Source organism: Petaurus breviceps, unplaced genomic scaffold (genome assembly GCF_028583685.1).
Source record: "Petaurus breviceps papuanus isolate PSGF00001 unplaced genomic scaffold, PetGlider_PUasm1.0 91133, whole genome shotgun sequence".
NCBI lineage: Eukaryota > Metazoa > Chordata > Mammalia > Diprotodontia > Petauridae > Petaurus > Petaurus breviceps.
The window spans coordinates 15666362-15693049 of NW_027187419.1; the positions used below are offsets into that span (position 1 = coordinate 15666362).

The window sequence follows — 26688 nt, forward strand, 5'->3', positions numbered from 1 at the left end:
TCTCTCTCTCTCTCTCTCTCTCTCTCTCTCTCTCTCTCTCTCTCTCTCTCTCTCTCTCTCACTCTGTTCCTCATTGTTCCATTTTAATATCATTCTAATTTACTTTTAACTTCTTGAGTGCACATTTACTTACAGGCATTTGTTACAGCAAAGCTGTTGGCTGTTTCAATGTTGTCCACATGAGGAACCAAATTAAAAGGTGCCTCCGATGCATTGGGGCTGGTGTTATGAAGAAAGATTGCTAATCGAAAAGCAGTATATTCCTGATCTGTGTTTCTGATGAATAGACCACCTATTAAAAAAAAAACAGCATGAAAAGCACGCTGAATTTTTTTTTCCTCTTTTTTATATACCATACCTAGCACAGACACAGTACTGGCAAAGCTCTCTACTATTAAGTAGCAATTATATACATGGATCTGTTTTTTCATCCTTGCCACTGTCGTGGGTGCCTACCCTTTGTCCCTCCTCAACTTGCTTTGTATTTCAGGCTTGGGGGCTTCTCATATTTTGCTGTCCCCATTTGCCATGACCACCATGACCTCTGAGACCATTTAGTGCTTCCCTTTCTCTGTCTCCTTCCCTCCCCATGATTCCCAGCACACTGCTTCATCAGCTGGAGCATCCTGCTTTCTCAGACTAAATAGCATGCAGATTAATGAAAAGGGGCTCCCATTAAAAACAAACAAACAAACAAACGAAAAAAAAAACAAAGCTATGTTGACACACAGAGGAAGAGAGAAAAGGAACGGAGGAAATGAACTTTGTTCTCCGAAGCCCATGGACTCAGCCTAATTAACTACCTCTTTTATACAGTCCACAACAAATGATGCAGTGGTGGGGCTGAGCTTAGCTGGAAGAAATTCAATAGCTGCGTCCCATTAAAAGACAGGAAAGGAAAATAACAGAAGGAAACAAGGATGGGAGAGGGTCCTTAGAATCAGACTGGAGATGAGGAAACTGGGTTAGGGGAGACTAAAGAAGAGAAAAGAAAAAAAAAGAAGGGGGTGGTGGATAGGAGAATCTAACTTTGGAACCAGTGAATCTGTAGCAAGGAAAAGCTGAGGAGAGGGTGGGAGGACAAGCTTTTTCCCTCACACTGTTCTTTTCTGTAATGGCAAGCGAGCTACTGCAGCGTCCAGCATAGGGAAAAGCAGATTTTTAACTGACTGGATACCCCTCTAACCTCAAGTACCAACGAGAAAGATGAGTAAAACCACTAAATAACATTAAATGAAACCTCACAAAGGTATTTTCCAACTTGTTCTAATCATTCATAAGTGACTTCAACAAGAAGGTAGGGATCGAGGGATGAGGGGAGAAGGAATGGGGGTGAGGAGAGAACAGTGTTAACTGATGAGTTTCATTTAAACCTTTACAAAAGAAACAAGCTTTGCTTTTTTTCCAGGGGGAGGATAGGGAGGGATAATAGAAAAAGAAAAAAGAGGGGTGGAAAGAGGTATCCCAAGGCTTTCCAGAATCCCGTATCTGCAACTCATTTAACTCACTTTCGGAAATCGGCCCCCACTTGCCACATGCATAGAGGGATGCAATGTAAGGCTTACCTATTTGAACGCTGCTTGGAAAAGCTCCCATTGCTAGTCCCCAAAATCCAGAAAATAACAAGACAAGCTGTCTGCAAATAATCCTCATCTTCTTTTTTCCTCTCTCTCTGGCGCGCTCTCTTTCTCACTCTCTTTTCAGATGCTGCTCAGAGAGGCATTGAGGAGGATGGCGCTAAAAACAAACCACACAGAGGGGGAAAATTTTTTAAAACGGACGAAGAGAGGTAATTGTTCCCCCCCTTCCCTTAGCAATCCATCCTGAGCTGCCGGATTTTTCCCGCAGTCTCCATCGCCTTGGAGAGGTTTTCTGTCCGGCAGTGAATGTTGCACATGCAAAAGATGGTGGAGGAGTTAGGTGGTGGTGGGAGCGTCTAGTGGCTGCACTAAGAGATGAGACATGCGCTATATCTTTCTTTCCCCTCGCTCTCACTCCCGCTCTCCTCCTTCTCTCACTCTCTCTCATACACATACACAGGCGCAGCTACCGCACACGCTCGCGCCACACACACGCGCGCGCGCGCACACACACGAACACACACACTCACACTCACACACGCACGTTCCCCCACCCCTCGTCCTCAAGAACCCAGACCATCTCCGCCCTTTTCCCACTCACACCTCAAGTGCCAACCCCACTCAGCCAAGCCCGTCTCTACCTCTCAGTTTTGTCTCGCTTTCTGATCACTCACCAGAGCGCCCCAGTCTTCATTCACTTGCTCCCCTGTCAGCCTGAAGACTGGGCTTAGCTTCTCTCCCCAACACTCACTGAGCTCCTCTCTTCTTTCACGGCAAACCCGCAGCCGGAGCAGCGCTTATACCCACCCCACCCCCCTCTACGCCCCACTTCTGTTTGTCTCTCTCCTCCCTCTCCTTCCTGGTCCCCAGTGCTTCTCAGCAGCTCTTACTCCAGAACAGCTTTGCCCGCAAGGTCGGCGAGCCAAAATTAAGGGCTGTGGGGAGGTTAAGACCTCCCCATACCGTCCCCCTGAACCTCAGGCTGCATTCTGGCAGCCTCGAAGACAAACAGCCACCTTACAGCCCTCGTCCTCTCGCCCTCTCCTTTTCTTGCCAAGTCCTTTCCTCGGACACAGCAGCAGCAGCAACAGTAACAACTGTAGCAGTAGCAGCAGTAGCAGCAGCAGCAGCAGCAGCAGCAGCAGCAGCAACGCGCAGTGGACTTCAGTCCTCGCTGCAGCAAAGATTTCTCTCCAGCTAACAGCCCGTGAAGCTAGAAAGCCCGAGACAGGAATAAGTGAGGTGCCGGGGCTGGGGGGAGGAAAAAGAATGAGAAGACTGGGGTTCAAGGGCAGAGTGATAGGGACAGAGGAATGGAGAGCAGGATGGGTTCCAGAACTGTGCAGAAGAGGAAGGGTCTCTGAAAAGTTGAGGAAACATGGGGAAAGAGAAAAGAAGTTTCATTTAAGTAAGGGGTGAAGTTAGGGTTAGTGAAGAAAAGGTGAAGAGAATGGGAAGTAGGAGAGTAGTTAAAATTCCTGAATCCATCGAGATGGAGTTGCTAAGAAGCGCTTGTTATCAAATACTCGTGGTAGGACATCTCCTTTCCCTCTGCTCTTTTTTATTTATTTTTGTTCCCTCGATAACATCTAGCACTATTATTCTCCCTCCCCTGACAGCAAAAACTAGGGGCAACCCCTGTGAAATGGGTTTTAGGTGGCAAATGAATAAATATAAGACATCCAGAATTTGGGGCAATGAGTGCAGGTGACTGGAAAAGACTAGAGGTGTTTGCTGCTACCTCTGCTATCCCCCCAATTGAACTAATCCCGCAGTACACACACACACACACACACACACACACACTCACTCACTCACACACTTGTCCTTAGTCACAAAAGGGACTGCAGAAATACTTTCAGCACCACATGGATGAAGTTATTGCATTCTTTGACGGGCTGAAAAGAGAAGAGTTTTTCCTGGAAAGTTTCAGATGTACTTCTTTCTTCCTTTAAGCCCTCCATTTCACTTGGCTGCAACTGATCAAGCCTGGAGGGTACCTGACATGGCAATGAATGTGGTACCTCAAAATTCTGTTGTCTTCTGTCAGTATGGATTTTGACTAATCTCTAATCTGTTTCCTAGATCCAGGTTTCAAATTCATTTAAAGTGATATAATCTCACAGTTTTTAGATTCCTTCAGTGGTTCTAAAGGCAATATACTTTGGCTCTGGACAGATAGAAAGAAAAATGACTTGCTTACCCAGCTTCGACTCCAGAGTCAGAGTTCTCAGGGGAGCATAATCTACTAAAACATATTTCTAAAATATTAAATGATTATTTACATGTGATCATATGTTTGTGAAAGAAATGAGAATAACTTGGTTAACCTTGTATTGTTACAAGTCTTTCAGATTTTGTAGACATGATTGAAAGTTTAATTAAATGTTTCATCATAACTATGTTTTCAAAATACTTTCATCTATAATTTATTTGTAGATTATAATACATATATTATATGTTTTTTTTAAATTGAGGACTTTCTTTTTCACTTGTTTACTCAATTTCAAATGTGGTGTTTAGACCACTATTTCTTTTTGGTTGTTTTTATAGTTTTCTGTCATATCCCCCCATCCCCCCATTACTGTCAGTGGCTGTGACAATAACAATTGAGAGTCATTGGATTGCACAAATCATAAATATGTAATTTTAGTTTTTAAAGCCCAAGTCTATTAATGGAATGGTGTTTGACATGTTTTTCTTCTGTGTCATTTATACAAGCTAAAAACCAGGAGTTTAAATAATAGCATCCAGCTTTCTCTCATAACATAACAATATAATGAACACACACTATGTAAGTTGGATTCAAGCTAAAAGGTAATATACAATGCCTATAGTCAATTAGTCATCATTATTCCATGTATTGGGTTAAATTCTGTACATCAGATATCAAAAGCTACATTTCCTGGAGACTCTTTTAATAACTTTTAATGCCATTGAAGTAACCATTAGTTTCCTTCCCTCCTTTTGTTTAGTCAACAGCAACAACTATGACAATTCAATGTCACCATTGACATAAGTGGAGGAGTCCATCTGACCATCAGGATCACATCTACAGAATATTGCTAGTATGATTCAGACAGTATTACTGTCAACTAGACCAATAGAATATAATCTATTTGCATTCAGGAACTGTTTCACTTTTGTCTTTGAAATCCTTTCACCTGGTATCATGGCTTTTACATAGCAGGTGTTTAATAAATACTGTTAGATTAATAGTGGAACACGGGCCACCACATAGCCGGTCACATTTCAAATTTCAACTTTTTTTGTCCTCTGAAGTACAACCTCTTTTCATTTCAGGAAATTAATTTTTCTCCTTTTCCTTTAATCATTCTTTCTTCCCTTTTTGCTCAAATTTGTTTTTAGGAAGAACTAGGAAAGATAAATGATTTAGTGGAAAGTGTGATGAACTCTGTCAGGGAACCTGTATTTGAGTTTTATCTCTGTCAGTTCATCTCATTGACACTCACTTTCCTTATCAAAAAATCAGGGACTTAAACTAAATGATACATAAGGTTCCCTTCATCTTTAAAACTGTGTTTTTTGGTGGGCATAGTGATTAGAGGTCTTGTGGTCCCACAAAGAAGGCCAAGCAGATTCTGTATGTATAAAACGGATAGCAACAGGCACAACATCAGCAAATGAAATGGTAAACTCTCCAGATAAAGGTGAAAGTGCTTGGGAATGTTGATGGTATATATGTACCTTATGTACATTTGAGTACACTTTTATTATTTTTATATTATTCTAATTGAACCTTTTCCTCTGATCCTGACCTTTCTGAAGTTTTGCTTAACTGCATCTTGCAAATGCTTTTTATTTCATTGCTCTATTTGCAGCAAAATGTTGTTTTGAAATAATGATCCTTATGAAGCTTAGAGAGCATTTCAGATAATGGTATCTGTAGTTCAGATTTAAATAAAAGTAATTAGTTATGTGACCTTAGCTGATTGGCTTAAACTTTCTGGACCTCTATTTCCATGTTGGTAAAATGCAACAGTTGGACTGGATGAGCACCAATGTACCTTCTAGCTCTATAATCTATTGAGTACTGAAAACAGTTCATTAATGTGAACATGTAAACCTTTAAATAAATGCTTTATTTTCCAAGTTTATTTCTTAATGTTGATTTAAAAACATCAAGATATCTTTTTTTCAAAATAAAGTCTATATAGAGAGAAATATTTATTTTGAACCTAATACAAAATCAGCTGTTTCATAGAATCTCGGAGTGGGAAGTGGCCTTAGAGGCCATGTAGACTAACTTCTACCATGAAAATAATCCTTTTGAAAGCATGCCCAATAAGTTTTCATTAAGCTTTCACTTGAAGATGTATAGCAAGAGGTAACCTATTTTCAAAGGTAGCCCATCTGACTTTGGTATAGCTATAAATTGTTCCAAAATATTTCTTTATATCAAGTCCAAATTTAACTCTGCAAATATTTATCACCATTGCCCCTAGTTCTGTCTTCTTTGACCTAATCCCTCTTCATTTTGACAACCCTCTCAATACTAGAAGAGAACTATCATATCATTCTGAGTTATCTTATCTGCTAGTATAACCATCACCAGTTTATTCAATGAAATATCATGTAACTTGATTTTGTTAACAGTATGTAAATTTTAGACCAATATTTTACAGAAAGGTTGAATTGCCATACATGGCTAAATCATCTTACCTTTTGGGATTTAGTCTTATCTCTAAAAGGTGAAGGTCAGACTACATAATCACCAATATCATTTCCACATCTAAATACTTTCCCAATTTGTGAATGTCAGAATAAAGAGAAAGAATAAGAATCATGTTTCAACATCTCCTACCGAGCTTAAACTTGTATTTCTGAAAGACAAAATAATAGATTATAATTTTAACTGGATCCTGATGAGTAGACATAGGTCTATTCAGCTGATAATCTAAATAATTATCTTTCAGGCTAAAATATACTACCTTTCACTGACTTTCATAAACAAAGATGATGCCACTTCAAGTGATCTGTGACTTAAGAGGCCATAACATTCATGGTCCTTGCTTATCCCATTAAAAGTGTTTTTTTTTTAGTCATATATATGTATATGTACATATATAATATCTAGTGGTTATAGCTATAAAAACTGCTTCTTCTTGATGCATGTCTCCTTTTATCTAAGAAATATATTTTGTTCAATTTGAATCAGTATATTACATATTTCCATGTTGTTTGTTGCTGTCACTTCATAGCAATCATAACAATACCATGATGTTGTGATTCAAGGACTCTATAACTTTATCTTTTTACTCTTGTTGCCAACTTTACCTGAAATTGCCTCACTCATCTTCCTTTATAGAACTTGCTTGGTTTTTGTTTTGCTACCTATATTCTTCACATGGTCTGCCTAGGAAACTGATAGACAATAAACATAAATTTAATGTTGGTGAATTATTTGTGCACCAGAATCACAATATTTAGGTCACTGATATTTTAGTGACTTAAAGAGCATTTTGTCTCTCTCCCAAACTCATTGTTCTTCCCAGAAATGGAAGCTATATAAATTGTCATAGGGCATAACATTATCATTCATTCAAACCTACAGTCCACAGATATTCATTGAACACTAGTTTATGCAAGGTACTATTTGCAATAAGGGTAGCAAACAACTGTGAAAAGACGACCAGTTATATGACCCAAATTCTATTACAATCTCCATGATTCATGTAATGTATTACCTGGGACAAGTCATTTTACCTATCCAGGCTTCATTCTCATCACATTTAAGAAGTAGACAATTATACATGAACCACCAACCTCATTGTGTACTTTTGAGGAAAGCTCAGGACAATGAGTAATTCCTTAATTATTTGATTTTTTTAAAGTGAAATAAGCTATTTATCTTGGGATCCACTGGATTTCCTCTTGTTTGAAATTTTTATTTTATTTTTGTTATATTTTTTATTTTAATCTTAAATACAAAGCAAGAAAAGAAAAAAATGCAATGTACATAGTAGACCATAAGAGAGGATTCAATTTCAAACAATAATTTTTTAATCTGCTATCCATTTCTGTTTTATAGGTAAATTTGTCCTATTCATACTCTAGGTTATAATTACTTCTTGTGTATTTTCCTCCTTCCCATTTTTCCTCACTATCTTTCTCACTCTCTTTATCCTATCCATCTTCACTCCTCTGCTTGACTTATGTCCATTACCTTGCCTCCTATTTCTTAACCTACCCACCCCTCTAAAAGTCTCTTCCTTGTCCTATCCCCCACCCTAACTAAGCCCTTGCCCTTTTTTCCTTCTGAATTTAGAAGACTTTTGTACCCTTCTAGATACATAGATTGTTCCTTCTTTAACCCATTCCTGATTAGAGTAGGGTTCCAGCACCATCTGCCCTCCCCCCCTTTAGTTTCTTCTGTATATATTTTTTTCCTTTTATGCCTCGTTCATATGAAATAATTGATCCTTTCCATCTCTCTCTCCACAGGTGTTTTCTTTTCTGGAATGACTCTCTCATATTCAGTTCAGCCCACACTTTTATTTCAAACTATCCAAATAATGATAACACTCATAAGAGTTCTGCTAATATTTTCACAGATATGAAATAAACAACTCGGTCTTAGTGAGTCCCTTATAACTGGTCTTGACTATTTACCTTATATTTCTCTTGTATATATGTCAAATTTTCCCTTAAGTTCTGGGTTTTTTGTCACAAATACCTGAAAGCCTCTGAGTCCATTAAGTGTCCATTTTTCCCCATTCAGTATTATACTTTCCTTTGCTGGGTAAGTTGCCCTTGGTTGTGACCTAGCTCTTTTGCTCTATGGAATATAGTATTCTAGGACTTATAGTGCTTCCATGCAGTAGATGCTAGGTCTTGTGTAATTCTTATTGTAGTTCCATGATATTTAGATTGTTTTTTTCTTGTTCCCTCAAATATTTTCTCTTTAACCTGGGAGCTTTGAAACTTTTTTTTGGTGGGTAGTCTTTCTTAAAAGCAAAAGCCAGATGACCAGGTATGTTGTAGAGGAAATTCCTGTTTAGGTATGTGTTTGACTATATTGCCTCTTAAGTCCCATGCAATGTTCACTTTGGGGGATTCTATAAAAAATAAATCTACAAAAATAAGAGTTCTAGATATGAGAATGGTCCTTAAAGGGATAAAACTTTATTCAAGATACAGTTCTGACTCTCCAGTAGTTTACAATCTAGTTGAAGGATCAGACATACACAGAATTTCCAATAATAGTCTATGATATAATATGATAAATGTCATTAAAGTGGTATAGACTGTGTTTTGCAGGTATATATAAAAAGAAATGATCAGGCAGAGCCAAGATGGTGGAGTAGAAACAGGACTTCCATGCAGCTCCCACTTTCACCTTCTCCAATTCATGTAAAAAACATATTGTATAAAGAATTGTAAGGAAAATTGACTGATTGAGGTAGGCATGTTAGGGGAAAATAAGAAAAGTTGGTTAGATAATTTGAGGAAGAATGACATGAATTCATGAAGGGTTTAGATGAAAATTTAGCTTGATAAAGGACCTTCGTGTCTGGTATCTTATCTTGCCACATGATCTTCAGAATCTTCCTAAGAAAATTCAAATGGAAGTGCTTTAGTTTCCTGGCATGGTGCTGAAATAATGTCCAAGTTTCATAAATATACAACAATGAGATCAGAACAATGACTCTGTAGACCTTCAGTTTGGTAGGGAGTCTAATACCTCTTTTTTCCCTATTTTGGAGTCTCCCAAAGACTGAGCTAGCTCTGGCAATTCATGCATCACTCTCTTTATCTATGTGCTCATTCCTCGAAAGTATACTGCAAAGGTAAGTGAAATTTTCCACAGTATTCAATATTGTTCCATTTGCTATAATTAATGGTTCTACAAATTTTTGGTGTGGTGCTGGATAGTGGACAGCCTTTATTGTCTTAATTGTTAGAACAAAATTAGTGTGAGCAGCAGAGAATCAATCCTTGCTTTGTTCCATGTTGGCCTCAGAGGCCATGTTGAATGCATCTGCAAACAAAATCATCTGCAAACAAAAAATCATACACCAATTCTTCTTCCACTTTATTCTTGGCTTATAGTCTTTTCAAGTTGAATAATCTACCATCAGTTTTGAAGTTGACCTTGATGCTATTTTCATCCTTTCTGAAGGTATCTGACATTGCTGAAAACATCATGCTAAAAAGCATAGGAGCAAGCACAGAGCCCTGCTCCACTCCAATGGTGACTGGGAAAGCAAGGAAACATTGTCTGTTATCCAGAACCTGTGCAAGCATGCCATCATGAAACTGATGCAAAATACTGACGAATTTCTCTGGGCACCCAAATTTCACGATAATTTTCCACAAGCCCTCCTGACTGGCAAATGCTGTATACAGACTTCTGATCTGCTCTTGGCATATCTCCTGGAGCTGTCATGCAGCAAACACCTTATCAAATGTTCCTCAACCTTTTTTGAAGCCACACTGGCTCTCAGATAGATGACCATCTTCCAGGTTAAAGATCACCCTATTAAGGAGGACTCTGGCAAGAACCTTTTTCAGCAAAAACTGAAAGAAATAGAGATAGATAGATAGATAGATAGATAGATAGATAGATAGATAGAGATAGAGACAGAGAGAGACAGAGAGGCAGATAGAGACAGAGAGACCCTATAATTGTCATAGGATAAATTATTTCCTTTCTCTTTATAGAGATAAATGATGGAGGCATCCTTGAACTCCTAAGAGATAACCTCCTACTTACCACATAATCCAAAAAATTTCAATCAGATTTTGTATGACCAGTAGATCCCCTGCCTTGTAAGTCTTGGAATAGAATCAGCACTAGGTGCTTTGACACATAGGAGGAGCTAAATGGCATTAGAAATCTCTTCATGTGGAAGTTCAGCTAACTTCAACCTGAGGTATATAGTAAATGGTTTCAGCGTTGATTGATGATGGTCTGTTGACACCACTATGGAAATGTTCAGCCCTTTCTCCAGGATCGTGTCCTTATCACTATTCAATGTGGCTCCAGCAACACTGAGTAGCTGGGATATGTCATATGTCTTTGGCCCATAAATAGCCTTCAGGACATTATAAAAATGCTTTGGGATGTTACTATAAGCATAAAACTGAATTTCCTCACCCTTCTTACTGAACCAAGAATTCTGTATGTCCCTAAGTTTTCCTTGCACTTTATTTTTTGATAAAGATAAAACACTGCCTTCTTAGAACCAGATGAACTTTTATGCTGGTAAATCCTCTGGAATTCTCATTTTTCATTTAGCAGCTTCGGAATTTCTCCATCATTTTCATTAAACCAATCATGATGGTTGTGAATAAATGCAGTGTTATGCAACAAATATCTGAAAACTGCCCACCCCTTTTCAATTCCACTGTTGCCAACTGTGGATATTTAACTCAGAGAGGATGAGTCTATGATTGGTCCCAAATTCGGCAAGGGTGCATCCATGAAGTTTTATTTCATTCAGGTAAATGCAAGAAAATGTTGGTGATGAGATCATGAGATGCACAGTTCTTCAGTAGCAAGTGAACTTTGCTGGTGCTATTTCCAACTCCATCCCTTCTAAGGACTCCCTGCCATGTCTGTTAGTCTGTGCCTACTTTGCATTAAAGTCACCCAGAATTATAAGCTTGTCCTCCTTTGGTGCACTGATAATGAGGATCTTCATAAAATTTTTCTTTGACTTCATCAAGAATCATCATTGTAGGATTATCGGCACTGATTATGGTGGTGTGGCATTTCCCTGCAAGTGGTAATTACATTGTCATGAGTCTGTAGTTCACTCATTTTGGTGGGCATAATACAAGCTTCTTGAATGCACTAGTTTTGATTGCAAAACCAAAGCAGTGGTTCACAGTATTGCCCATCACTGCAACCACTCCAGAAAAAAAAATGTGTATCCAGCTCTGATTTTGGTAAGGTGGCCTTCATTTGCCAGTTGTTTTACTCCTACTATTTAGATGTGATTCCTGCTGAGTTGTCTTGCAACAGGAGTTGTTTGTCTTCCATATCTACTGGATTTCATGTGGTCCATGAGCATGTGTACATTCCCTGAAACAATGGAATTGGTTACAATGGAAAGAGTGGAAATTTTTTGGACATCTTTTTGTGTGAGTTTTAGTTGCAGGGTAGGATCCTGGTATATAGTAACTGCTAGATTTGTTGCTCAGTTGTTTTTCAGTCATGTCTGACTCTTCATGACTTGTTTTAGTATTTTCTTGGCAAAGATACTACAATGGTTTGCCATGACCTTCTTCAGCTCACTTTACAGATGAGGAAACAGAGTCAAATAGTGTTAAGTGACTTGCCCAGGGTTATTCAGCCAGAAAGTGTTTGAAGCCAGATATGAACTCAGGAAGATGAGTGTTCCTGATTCAAGGCCTGGCACTCGACCCCTGCGCTACCTAGCTGCTCATGGAAATATAGGTAGGGTTTAAGAAGTGAAAGAGAACAACTTTATAGACTACTTAGAAGTCTTATGTCTATAGTTTATGAATACTTCGTTAAAAAGTCAGACATTTGGACAATTAGAATACCAATTTCACAAAAATGAAATCAACTTTCTCTAAACAGAGAGAAATTGATTGTTTTCTTCTGTAAGAGTCATGTTAGGATGCCTTTCCTATATGTAGGCAGAACAGTAACCCAGAACAGTGGTCAAAATCAGCAACAAATTGGAAGAAAGGGCAACGAAAAGATTATTGCAAATAATCACAAATGAAACATGACCTTCAAATTAGTTACTGATGTGAAAAAAAGGGAAATAGAAAACAGTCAAGTTACTGACCATGATTGCTATTATTTCCTGTAGAATTTTAATTGTTGCACACCCACAGTGTGAAAACCAAAAAACCCAGAAAAAGCCTTAGCTAGCAAATACTTGATTTCCTTTCTGGGCATTGAAATGTGATAACAAGAGTTAGAATGTAAGCATGTTTGCCTCAGAATAATAGGAGGCTGACAGTAGAAGATTGTGAGCATTACCCCATTATAAAATAGTAGAAAAGCATTGGAGACAAAAACAAATCAACAGAAACTTTTGTCATTAGACCTAATCAATTCATGTTATCTCACTGGTTTTATACCTGTGCACCTGACAGGAGAACATAAAAAGTTGAGAAAGTAAAAAGACTTGATAAGCAATTCTTTCAGGATCTATTTCCATCATCACTAGCCATGGAACTACTACATTTGGATTCTTATCCCCACAAACCTAATTGCTATCCATATAGAGATCACAAACAGGCAATATTCCTTAAAAAGATAAAATCAGAAAGAATGGTTGAACCAAACTAAGTACACTTAGAAGAAATCCCTTCTGGAAACAGTTGTGATTTTAAAAAGCTGTGATGGATTATTTTAGAAGATATCTCAGGAAGGGCAAGATATCAAAAGATTTGAAGCAAAAAATAATTGGCATCACTGACTGTCACTGATTCCCATGGTTATGGTGAGGATAAAGTATGACGATACTGTAAATGGTCTTGCAGTTCTTAAAGTGTTGTGTATAAATGCCGATTATTCCTATTTTCTTCCAACAGTGCAAATTGAAATCCTGGTGTGCCACCACTATAGTACTAGCCCATAATACCTAATGTTTGGAGTATTGCAATGGCCTGCTGGTTAGTCTATCTCCTTCAGTCTCTCCGAACTCCAATCCATTCTCTATTTAGCCCCTAATGTGAATTTCCTGAAGTGAAGGTCCAGCAATGTCACTCTCCCCACCCCCTTTCAATAAATTACAGTGGTTTTCAATCAACTCCAGGATTAAATACAAAATGTTTTGTTTGGCATTCAAAACCTTTCATAACCTGGCCTCCTCTTACTTTTCCAGTATTTTTATACCTTACTCTCACTATGTACTCTTCAATCCCATGATACTGATCTGGCTATTTCAAGAACAAGGCACTGCATCTCTTAGATCTGAACATTTTCCCTGGCTATCCTCCAGGTTAGAATGTTCTCCCTTCATTTCTCCATCTCTTGGCTTCCCAAGTCTTAGCAAAATCCCACCTTCTACAAGAAACACTTGACTACTCTTATGGAATTCAAGTTACCTGGTAAACTATAACAACTGATCCTGACTGAATTGGGAAATGTGGTTACTAAGCCACTCTCAATGACATTTGAAAAATCATGAAAAATAGGAAAGGTTTCACAACATTAAAAAAAAGTTTTGAGGATTCAGAGTGAAAATTCTAGACCAGTTGTTACTCCTCCTTTGTTTTAGAAAAAAAAATATTTCTTGTGGGCAGGGTACAAAAAATAGTGGACAATGAGTGATGTTTCGACTTGCTCATGAAATGAATTAGAATTACTCTTCCAGAATCATCAAAATCCAGTGGCAGGACAAAAGTCAAGATAATTGGCAATGACCCAGGATGCAGTTAATTACCTTGGCTCCTTCAATGCCTGACCAAGCTCTAATTCACAGTCTTTATTCACAGACCAAGTCAAGATAGCATGTGAAGTAGGAATTAGTCCTGTTTTATTTGATCCCAGAAGACAGAAATAGGAACAATGTATACAAGTTGCAAATAAGTCAATTCAAGCTTATTATGAGGAAAAATTTCCTGACAATTAGAGCTGCCCCAAAGTGGAATGGGTTGCCTCTAGATTTGGTGAGTTCCTTTTCTTTTTTTTTTTTTTGTTGTTGTAAAATCAAAGTACTACTTTATTAAATGAGTTATTTTACACAATATGAATATCAATATAATTACAATAGTAAAACAATTTTTATAACAAGGATGGACTTATTTTCAGGATTTCCAAATCAGGGCCCAACTGTACATTTACACAGAATTGTCTTTTCATGAAGCCCAAAAGGAAACAGCATACAAATGAGTGTTTCTGTAGCCCCCTTATTTTTGCTGATCAACAGTTTGTTAAAAAAGCAGCTGCAGGTTTGTTACCTAAGGTCTGAGATAGTAGAAGAGTCAATAGGTGCCATGAATTCACCTGTAAACAACTTTATTCCTGAACATCAGCTAATTCTGGAGGAAGTGGAGTCTTAGGATGTTTACTCTCAAAGTGCTGTTTGAAGGTCTTGGGCTCCAGCATTTGTGTCCTACAGACAGTGCAGGTATATATCAAGGCAGCCTTAGCAGCAGCCTTCTGATCATGTCCTTGTTTCTTTTTCTGTCCAGCTTGTTTTTTTGGCATTTTTCTGCTGAGACTGAATCTTCTGCTGTCCACAAGCCATATCGGGGCTGGGACAGTCCGGAGTCTGAAGCGCCGCGAGGGGTGAGGGTGCTGGGGGGCGGGGAAGGGAGGGAGGGGTGGTGAGTTCCTTTTCATTGGAGATCTTTATATAGCGATTGGACAAGGAATAGTTGGATATATTATATTGGGGGATTTTATGTAGTATGGATAATATTATATGATCATTGGAGTCCTTTCCAATTTCCAAATTCTATGATTTTCTGTCATAGCCCAACCATCAGCATCAATTTCTCACCAGATATTTGTTTGTCTTTATTTCTTGAAAGATTATTTTGTTATTATATTCCTAAAATTCTTATGCATGTTCTATTAGTTATATTTTATATAATTTATAATTACTTGTAATGAAATTTCTACTATGTTATTTTGCTTTTGGAGGGGGGAGGCAGGGCAATTGGGGTTAAGTGACTTGCTCAAGGTCACATGGCTAGTAAGTGTGTCAAGTGTCTGGGGTGAGATTTAAACTCAGGTCCTCCTGACTAAAGGGCTGGTGCTCTATTCACTATGCCACCTAGATGGCTCTCTACTATCTTTTCTTGCTTGGTTTCCTCAATATAAAGAAATTCTACTTATTCCTGTAAGATATATTATATCCTGCAAGTTTAATGAAATTATTATTTTAATTAATTTTAGTCAAATCTATAGTGTTATTTATGAACCATCATATTAAGTACAAATACAGATAATTTTGCTTCCTTTTGGCCTGTTCTTTCCATTTCTTTTTCCTATTTTATTGCCATAATTTCTATTTTGAGAAGTATAACATGTAGTCAGATTAAATTAATTCAAATCATAAAGGCAGCATGACTTAGCAGATAAAGATATGGCCATAGAAAAGAGAGATCATTCATTTCAAATCCTGCCTCTGACACATATTGGACACTAAAATTCTGGGCCAGTCACCTAACTTTGTGCTTTCTGCAGCTCTTTAAACCTGTGAGTTGTAGAGAACTTATCAACTTGTTAAAGTGAGTTTCAATAACCATGGTTTTCCTATACCAAGGATATGACAGGTGCAGATCCGGTGTGATCAAATTACAATGGTGACAATAACCATCTTTGATTTATCAATGATCTTCTTTGAAAAGCTTTTAACATTTCCTTCTTAAAGATAATCCTACTTTTTAGTTTTACATAGATACTATTTACCATATCAAGGTATAGACTATTTATTCCTTTACTTTTTAGCATTTTTTAAACATTTAAATGTAACATTTGTAATTTGTCAAAAACTTTTCCTGCATCTATTGATATTATTGTGCATCACATGCCATATTAGTCAAATGCATAAAATACTTCTTTGCAAACCTTAAAGTACTATAATATCAATATCAGTATTATTAATGATAGTAGTAGTTTTAGAAAATAACTTAGAAACTACCTGTCACCACTTCATCTCATGTTAAATAGATTTATGACATCCCGGAGCAATATCAATATGTAAAATAAACATATTTGTAAAATTATACAGAGATGGATTGTGGGATAGAGCAAGCAATTTAGCTTTATACAATAGCTGGTAGCAATGGAGGGAAAATGCTAAAAGTTGATGAGCCACTATATTTGAATTCTAATATCACATTCTCTTAATTCTCTGATATGTTGTTTAGGAAGTAGGAATAGTTATTTTTCTTTCTTTCTTTCCTTTTTTTTAAAAGCAATTGGGGTTAAGTAACTTGCTCAAGGTTACATGGCCAGGTGTTTCTGGGTGGGTGCTAAGTGTCTGAGCCTGGGATTCGATCCCAGGTCATCCCAACACTGGAGCCGGTGCTCTTACTCACTATGCTACCTGGCTGCCCTGGCAAAAAAGAATGACTCAAAATGAATTCTGAAGTGTAGAAACTAACAAAAGGATGGGGTGAAAAATTTTCCATCCCCAAACAACTTAAAAGGTTCACAGGAAAGGTCTATCTGACTGCAGTGAGAGTGGAGTGCAGTTCAGCAAGGGTAAACTTAAAACCAACAGCAGGTCTTGGAAGTGATAGGCAGAAAAAAAATGACAAATTTTGGATGGGATGTGGGAAATTTGGGATGCAAATGCAATACTGGTGGAATTGTGAATTGATCCAACCATTTTGGAGAGAAATTTGGAACTATATACAAAGGGTTATAAAACCATACACACTCTTTGACCTAGTAATACTACTGTTCAGTCTATATCCCAAGTAGATATTTTTAAAAGGAAAAGGACTTATACATACATGAATATTTATAACAGTTTATAGATTTATAGAATGGTTTCCTTGTTATGTATTATTTCCCTGAATTTAAACTCTCTCTCTTTTTTTTTTTTTTGCCTTTTGAAGGGCAATTGGGGTTAAATAACTTGCCCAAGGTTACATGGCTAGTTTTTTTGTGTGAGTGTTAAGTGTCTAAGGCCGGAACTGAACTCTGGTCCTCCTGATTCTGGGGCCAGCGCTTTACTCACTGTGCCACCTAGCTGCCCCAAAACTCCCTCTTTCTTGAATGGAACCCATATACTGTCCCCAAATTAATCTTCTTAAAGCCTCTATATCAATAATCTTCATTGGTTATATGGAATTACAATCTTCCTTCTCCTCTCTCCTATCAGTCTATTGACAGTCTACCCATTCTTTAAGAACCAACTTAAGTCAAAATTTCTCTGTGGTGATGAAAGAAGTTCAAAGTTGAATGGGTCCTTGAAATCATGTAGGGGTTTGTCCTGTATGTATACAGGAACCATCTCCATAGCATTCCTGACAAAGGCTAATTTAGTTTTTGCTTATAAACTTTAGTGGGGGAGAAACATTTATGTCCAGAGGCATCCCATTCCATTTCTGGATAGCTTTAATTATTAGAATCACTAGAGTTGGAAGTCACTCCCTCAGGTTGTATTATCCAATTTGTAATTGTTTCTTTACTGATTTTTATTGTAAGTAATTGTCTATGGTTTACTTTCTCTATTCAATTTTAAACTGGTTGAGGATAAAGACTGTTGACTTCCCACACAGAAGCTAGTAGGTTGCAATTTGTTGATCCCCAGTAAATATTTGTTGAATGAATGAATGAAGTTAGTAGACTACAGGGTATGGCACACTTAAGAACCTGGGCTAATAGACATATCCAAATGAAGCTGAGGTACAGACGTATGAGAACTAAGAAAGAAATCACTGAATTAGACAAAAAAAGGTGATTAATCTAAAAGGTAATTTTATAGTGGAATATTTGCTTTGGTGAGAGGAAACCAGAGTTTAGTAGGTTAAACAAGGAGAAAATTGAATTTATCTTCTACTCATCAATGCCTTCCAATAAATATCAATAAAAAGATGAGATATTTTCTAAATACTTAAAAATTTTTTAAGGTAAAAGCATTCCATACATTTGTTTTTCCCCTCAGTCTCAAATGCTCCTCTAAAAGGACATATATAAATGAATAACTTCTCCGGTGCCTCAAGGATCTGTGATTTCATTCTTGTGGGCCTTTACTCTACTAAAGCATACTTTAATCCTCTCTATACCTCATTAGAACATCTTAATTAGCTACTGTGGCTGATTAAAAAAATCATCATTTTGTGGGCAACCTTCCAATGATGAGTGTTTTTTAATTGAAGTAGGCTGGTCCACAGATAACAGACATGCAGTCTATCACTAATTCCAACCGTATTTAAAACCCTTCAACTTTGGTAAGAATTTACATTTTTTATGCCCCACTGGAACAGCTTTCAAGGATCCAGATACACTTCTATGCTTCAATCAGACATCAACATAGTGGGACTTTAGTGTAGGTTATCACAGAGTTATGAATAATTGCTTGAAATTTCAAATGCATTGTGGTTTGACTTTCTTACTTGCATTACAGTTCTGCATAATAGATAAACTGTCCATTAGTCATTGCTTAGTTCTTTGGTGGATTTACTAAGCTAGCATCAGATGGTTTGGATAGTTTTTCCAAGCCCTTTTCCTATCTATTCTGTGAAACAATTCCAATTTTCTCCATTATCTTGTAAATGATGGCACTAAGGTGAGGCTTTAATAATTCAGGTACTTCATAGCTTTTGAAGAGAATTCATGCTGTAGTAGAAGACAGCATAATGCCCTAAGTTGCTAAAAATGATTTAATATTTTCACAGATACTGCTGTACTTCACGCTAACCTATTCATATAGCACATGTGCTTTTTCATGGAAAAATGTGAACTTTACTAAAAGCTTTTCATATTCAAATCAGTTAAACTTCAAGCCACATACACTCTTGAATGCAGCAGTAATTGCTGTACTCTAAGGACATGTTGCAGTGACATTATCATTTTTCAACAGGATAACACTCACTGCTGTCATGGAAAATTCATATTAACATACAAAAATAGTTTATTTACTAATTTCTTAATGACCTGTACAAACAATGATTTGAACTACTATGTGACATTTAGTGTTTCAAATTGCTTAGCTGTTATTGTAAAGTGAATTTTCATAGTTTAATGCCATTGAAATCCTTCATATCCAGGAGAATTTGATTGTCAAGTAATTTTGAATGCCATTGTTTGGTTGCATTATCATTCATCTTTATATATTCTGCAAATACAAGTTGTAAAACAACAAGCAAGAAATGAAATTAAGGGGAAAATATTTTCTTAGAGCCTTTTTTTCAAATGTAAATGTTATTACCTAACAAGTGACTTCTAATATAATTCATAGTATTAAATTATAAATATTTTATATAATTAAAGATCATAGATTTAGAGCTAGAAGAGACATTAAATGGTCATCTAATCCAACACTTCATTTTAACCTCTAAGTAAACTGAAGCTAAAAGAAGATAAATTGCTTCCCCAAGATTGGACTTAAGTTCTATGTACTTTCATCTGTACCACACAGGGATATGCTAGTAAATGCTTAAAATTACTGCCTCTAGAAAAAAAATGCAGAATACACTTAAATTTAATCTGAATTATTGACACTTTCTTAAGTTTAGAAAATCAACAAAACAATAAGCCCAGCCCTAAATGAATGTCTCTGGAATTTATCAAAAACATTTCCTTTTTACCTTGATACCATTTGTGCATTTTATGAATGTTGTAAGGACTTTTATTATCATTTAGATAAGCATCACAAATATTTTATTTTGCTTATATTAGAAAACCAGCAATGATATATGTGATAAATCAAAAGAAAATAAATGCCTTATGGAGTACATAGGTTTGGTCTAATCTAGTCATTTACCTGTATTGTAATATTCTGGCTTAATTTTGATAGGTTTTATGAAAATACTTTCTAATTTTTCACAACATAGTGGAATTATGGTATCATAGAATCACAGAGTTGGAAAAGATCTCAGAGTTCTACTGATTCAGAACCTTCCTAAACTAACAATCTATAACACATGGGACAACAAATCATCCCACTTAGACCTGAGACATTAAATGAAAGGAAACTCACCAACCTTTGAAGGGGGAAAAAGGTTCATTAAATATATTCATGTAACAAAGTCTGATTAAGATGAAATGACTTTAAAATATTGTTAAGATTATATGTGTGCATGAAAGTTGATTAATATAATTATATATCTCTAGTTTCCTACATCACTTGGCTTTAATATATAAACTTTGATTACTCTGACATTACGGAAATATAATCAATTCACTAGAATTGTAATGTCTGGATCTATGAAACTACAAAACAGTTGATGGATACAGAATTGCAGAAAGCATGCTATTCTAATTTAGACAATGGAAGTTTTTTATAATAGATGGTCTCATTTAATATTGGAAGAATGCTAACTAGAGAATGGTAAGGTATCAATGTTAACCACAGGTCAAAAGATGTAAAAGGGAAAGAGACACCGGTTTCAGCATCCTCTGTGAAAAGCACAGAGGCATGTTCATATGTGGGAAGTTTTCCCAGTGTTCCTTCATTCATATCATTCCCTAATCCCAGGGCTTTTCTAGGTCAGAATCATTCTCTAAAAGCAAATGAAACTTCTACAAGGTTTTATAGCATCCTGGTCTCTCAGAATCATAGCATTTTGGTGTTAGAATTTAGCTGAGTCTATGTTGGCTAAGCAATATATAACCAGGGATTCATTCTCCAGCACACACACACACACACACACACACACACACACACACACAATACTGGTCTTTGTAGGGGAAATTTTGCTATTTTTCAAGGTAGCACATTCTGATTATTCAGTCACTTCTGACTCTTCACAACCCTAATTGGGGTTTTCTTGGCAAAGATCCTGGAGTAGTTTTTGCTGTTTTCTTTTTGAACTCATTTTTCAGATGAGGAAACTGACACAAAAAGTGAAGTGACTTACCCGGGGTCACATAGCTGTTAAGTGTCTGAAGCCACATTTGAACTCATGAAGATGAGTCTTCTTAACTCTAAGTCTGGCACTTTATCCATTGTATCACCTAGCTGCCCACTAATTGTTAGGAAATTTTCCTTATACCAAGTCTATATTTGCTTCTTTATCAATGCTTCTAATACCACCTTCTGGACTCAAGCAAAACAATTTGAATCCCTCTTTCATATGCTAGTTAGTCCTTGCATATTTAAATACAGTAATCACATTCCTACCGATTTCACCCTTTCCAGGGAGAAAAAAACAACCTTCTTACAATTTATCTACATGACCTTGAAGTGCTTCACCATCTTAGTTGCCTTACCTAGATCATCAACAGCTTATTCCCATCAGGAAGTTTGTCAATAAACATGCATTAAGTGCTAACTCTATGCAGGTGCTGTAAGTGTTGTTAATAGAAATACAAGCAACACAGATGATATTCCCTGTCCTGAAAAAAAAAAAAACTTATATTCTAATATAGAGTAATATGTGGAAGACAACACAAAAAAGGAAGCTGAAAAGTTGGAAGTGTGATGGGGTATGTGTGGACTGAATGACTAACTGAAGGGAAAGTATCTTTGTTGATTTGGTAGGGTTTAGAAAGAAGTCAAGAGAGTCAGGAGCAAAAGCTAAGGAGGAACAAAAGAGTGAATTTGGCTAACTTGGGAGCTTCCTTAAAATCTTGATTCAGAGGATCAGGCACAGGGATGAGGACATCTTTCAGGATTAGAAGGCTTGTGGGGCATAGTGATGGAGGGATCCTCCAGCATGAAGATGTACTTACTAATATATCATAGCCACAAACAACTGATTCCAGATTTGAACACTTTTGGCAGTATACTTTAGTGGAAAGAACAGTGACTTGAGTCAGATCCCTAGTATTCAATCATACTTCTAACAATATCTGTGGAACTTTGGGAAACTCCCTTCACTCCTGTGGATCTTAGTTTCCTTATCTGTAAAATGAAAGGCTTAGAATAAAGCCTCTTAAATGACCTCTGTGGTTTCTTTCAACTACATATTTATGAATTCCATGTTCTAGGACCAGATTTTCACCTCTTATTATATATTCTTCTAATAAACCGCTCTTTATTCTGTAAACATAAGTACCATATAATTATTTCCCAAACCATCCACAACAATATAACGTGACAACTTATTACTAAGGTGGCCACATAGTCTTAAACAAAACATATTATTCAGTAAGTTACAATCTCATCAATCAGTGTTGAGTACCCAAGTGAAGTCTTCTTTCATCCTTAAGTAGAAGCTGGCTTCCAATCATTCTTAAGAGGTAGTGGAAAATACAAAGGCCATCCACCCCTAGGTCACAATAAAATTACAATATCATCAGTCAGCACTGAGCACTCAAGTAAAGGTCCTTTCATTTTAACTCCAGGCTGACTTCCAAGCTCCATGGCTACTCTTCCATGTTTCCAGCTCTTGCATGTATTTACCCAACTGCTGGTAGGATTCACAGGTAAGCAGGTCTCCTATCTCAGGATGACTAGTCCACTCCAAGCACTTTGCAGTTTCTGTTTCTGGGAAGACAAAGGTTAACAGAGTCACAAAATATTTACACACATTAAGCTTAGCAGAGTTACAACCATATTCACACACATTGCCAGCACTGTCATCTCAATTCACTTTCTATCTGAGAAAGTAACACAAACCAACAGACAAAACATTTATCTGAGAAATCAAACACAAAGCAGCAGTAAAGTCCCAGGCTTCTGGAAAGAGCAGTAAAGCCTTCTTTCAGGAATTCTATAAACAGCAGTAAAGTGCTCTTTCAGGACTTCTGTAAATGGCAGTAAAGTCCTCTTCCAGGGCTTCTGGATCATCAGGAAAGTCCTCTTTCAGGACTTCTGTAAATGGGAGCAAAGTCCTCGTCCAGGGCTTCTGGATCATCAGGAAAGTCCTCTTTCAGGACTTCTGCAAATGGCAGTAAAGTCCTCTTCCAGGGCTTCTGGATCATCAGGAAAATGCTCTTTCAGGACTTCTGCAAATGGCAGTAAAGTCCTCTTCCAGGACTTCTGGATCATAAGGAAAGTCCTCCTTCAGGACTTCTGTAAATTGTAGTAAAGTCCTCTTCCAGGGCTTCTGGATCATCAGGAAAGTCCTCTTTCAGGACTTCGGTAAATGGCAGTAAAGTCCTCTTCCAGGGCTTCTGGATCATCAGGAAAGTCCTCTTTCAGGACTTCGGTAAACGGCAGTAAAGTCCTCTTCCAGGGCTTCTGGATCATCAGTAAAGTCCTCTTCCAGGGCTTCTAGATCATCAGTAAAGTGCTTTTTCAGGACTTCTGTCCAAAAACAACAGCCAAGATTTTTGCCTGCTAGACCAGCAGACAAAGTGCTATAGAGCGCCAAAATCATAAGCATTCTCCATCTCAGTTCTGCTTGGTCCTAGCTAGTGCTTAAACTTATCTGCTCTGCTCCTTCCTGTTTCACTTTTCCTCTTGCACCCTTTTGGCAATTTCCTCCCACCATGGGCTCCACATGATGATGATAAGCCTATTAAGGGCAAGGAAGGTCTGCAAACTCCCTTAGGCCTATTAAGGGCAACACAATGTATACTGTTTCCAACAAAGATGGTATAACCACAGATGAGGCTCAAAGGTAATTGAATAGCTGAAACAAGGAACTAAATACGACTTTACTTGCCATTACATCCACCTTCTCTTTCTTCTTCTTCATAGTAGTATATAGTAGTAACAATAGTAGCAGTATTATATTCCTATTATCAATTTTATTCCTATTATCAAAAGATCATTATCCTTGGCAAAGAAAGTAGATAAGCAACACAACTGTCTCTCTTTTGTTATTATCATTCCATCTATCAGAGTCTTCATGTGCCTTCCTTAAAGTCCTTTCACTTCTTTTATCTCTCTCTAACCTTTAATATATACTTTTATAAAACATGTTTTGTTGTCTTTAACTTATCCGAAAATCTTCAACCCAGCTTGAGTCTTAGAACTCTAGGTATTCTTGTTTCAGAACTGAGCTGCACTTCTATATTCAACCTCTGTTAGCTCTCTGGGCTTTCCATTTCTAAATATATGTTGGTTGATGGATACCTTTTGTAACTATATTAATCTCTTTAGGTAACTTGCCTTTTCACTTCTAATTAAAATTATATTTTTTCCACAATAGCCACCAGTCTCTAACAGTGACAAATTTCATTCTTTCTCTTCAAACCTCCATCATATATTGCCCTCATACTCCCACAATGCTGGTCGAGAAAAGTTCAGTCCTTTACCAGAGTGTTGACTTAGCTCATAGTTCCAAGCTTCTCTGAAGCTCCTGACTATTCTGTTGAGAATAAGGAGGTTTCAACAAGAATTCTACTTTCTTCCAAGCTGTAAGCAGCAGGTTTCCCCCCATATTTTGGTGACTAACAGGTCATAGTGAGGTATTTTCTTTATTTTAGGAGATGTAAAAAGTCTTTTTTTAATTATTAGAGAATATTGCTTAATCTATCATGGAATGTAATTTTCATAGTTTTATTAGCTAGCATTAGGAACTAAAGCAATAGAACATAAAAATTGGTCAAAGTAATTAACAAAACTGAAGGCATATCACTGTCTAGCCTGAGTACTATATTAAAGACTGGTCCTGAAACTGTAAATATGATGATGAACTTCCCAAGCTGCATCAGTTCAGCCACTTCAGAGGCTCAAGGCCTAGGGAGACAGTGCTTTTCAATTATTCAAATGTTCACTGGAGACCCCATAGGGAACAGAACAATTAAGAAATAGATGAATCTAAGGGAGAGAATAAAGAATACTAGGTAATGATGCTAAAATGACAGGAGTGGCAGTAAATGCCAAGGATACATATTCTTCTGATCCCAGGTTGACTATTCTGATTCATAATGAGGCATCTGTTGACTCCTATTTATAGACCTTTGCCATTACCACCGAATGCTGATACATGCCCCTACTTTAATTGACTACTTGAGGACAAGAACTCTGTCTAAACTAAAACTTCTAAATTTCTACAATAATGTGTTGGCAAAGTCACTACTTTAGGTTTCTATAGGATTCTACATATTCAAAAAAGGTCCACTTTGATGCTTCCTAATCATAGGAAGCAGCCTTGGCTCTGTCTAGGAAGTTCATAGACCAAGGGTATAAGTTTAGGGATTTTAGGCTGATCCTTAGGATAGTATTTTACCAAAGAAGCCTATTTACACTTATTCATGACTTATTCTCACCCCACCCTTTCTGAGCTTGCTATGTCATTGCCTGTTCAATAAGCATTTATTAAGTACATTCTATATGTTAAACAGGGTGCCTAGGTGGCACAGTGTATAGAACGCCAGACCTGGAGTTAGTAAGACCTATCTCCCTGAGTTAAAATCTGGCCTCAGATACTTAGTGGTTATAGTAGGGCAAATCACTTTACCATGTTTGATTTAAATTCCTAATCTATAAAATGAACTGGAAAAGTATGTGGTAAACCACTCCAATATCCTTAATAAGAAAACTACCAATAGGGTCACAAAGAGTTAGACACAACTAAACAACAACAACAACAGCATATCTTAAGCATTGTATTAAGTGCTGGGAATACAATGATAAAAATGGAATGGCCCCTGCCTTCCAATTTACATTCTAGTAAGGAGAAAACATGTAGACAGGTAAGTAAATAGAGAATATATACAAAGCAATACAAAGGCAATGTGACCCTAGGTAAGTCATTTGTTCTGAGAAACTCTTTAAGATTACAAATTGAGGGTCGGCCAGGTAACACAGTGAGTAAGAGTACCAGCCCCAGAGTTGGGATGACCTGGGATCAAATCAGGGCTCAGACACTTAGCACCCACCCAGAAACACCTGGCCGTATAACCTTGAGCAAGTTACTTAACCCTAATTGCTTAGGGGCAGCCAGGTAGTGCAGTGAGTAAGAGCACTGGCCCCAGAGTCGGGATGACCTGGGATCGAATCCAGGCTCAGATACTTAGCACCACACCCAGAAATAACTGGCCATGTAACCTTGAGCAAGTTGCTTAACCCCAATTGCTTAAAAAAAAAAAAGATTGCAAATTGAATAGAAAAATGTCTGTATTGGTATGGGGGAGTTTCCCTACCTAGAGATTTCCCTATATTAATGAAATCATAGAACCAGAAGGCCAAAACAAAATAAATACAAAACGATTTTGTGAAAAGGAACACTAATAACTGGTAAAGAAAATAAAGACTTTTTGTAGGAGGTGGCAATTGAACTGAACCTTGAGATTACTTGAGAGTTTCAAGAGGTAGAGATGAGGAGTGAGAACATTAGAGACATGGGAGAAAGGCAGTGAATGCAAAGGCATAGAAATGGGAGGTGGAACAGCAAGTAGGCCAGTTTCACTGGAACACAAAGAGCCAGAGGGAAAATAATGTGTAATCAGCTTGGAAAGATATGGGAGTGACATGGTTAGGCCTATATTTTAGGAACATCAATTTGGCATTTCTGAGGAAAATGGATTAGAGAGAGGAGGGGACAGTAGCAGTGAAGCTATGACTACAAACCGTTTTCGAAGTTACAACAGGAGCAGATTCTAATAATCCTTGTCTGGTGTGAGCTAACTTTT

The 26688-nt window shown here is 37.3% G+C and overlaps 1 protein-coding gene and 1 pseudogene across 7 annotated transcripts in view; both read right to left on the reverse strand.

The window, feature by feature from the left end:
• GRIA4 (glutamate ionotropic receptor AMPA type subunit 4) overlaps nt 1-3008 on the reverse strand; it is a 484847-nt gene extending 481839 nt beyond the window's left edge. For 2 of the 7 annotated variants that reach the window (XM_069079656.1, XM_069079655.1), the window contains exons 1-3: nt 2255-2951; nt 1566-1737; nt 134-292 (exon numbers count right to left, since the gene is read on the reverse strand). In XM_069079656.1, coding sequence (XP_068935757.1) covers nt 134-292; nt 1566-1653 — 247 coding nt within the window. In that variant the 5' untranslated portion in view covers nt 1654-1737; nt 2255-2951. Of the gene's footprint in view, nt 1-133; nt 293-1565; nt 2090-2254 lie in introns of those variants that run through there. The other 5 variants (XM_069079654.1, XM_069079659.1, XM_069079653.1 and 2 more) reach the window with 4 other exon arrangements.
• An 11202-nt stretch (nt 3009-14210) lies between these two features.
• Nucleotides 14211-14797, reverse strand: LOC138155332 (zinc finger protein 706 pseudogene; annotated as a pseudogene).
• Nucleotides 14798-26688: the final 11891 nt, after the last annotated feature.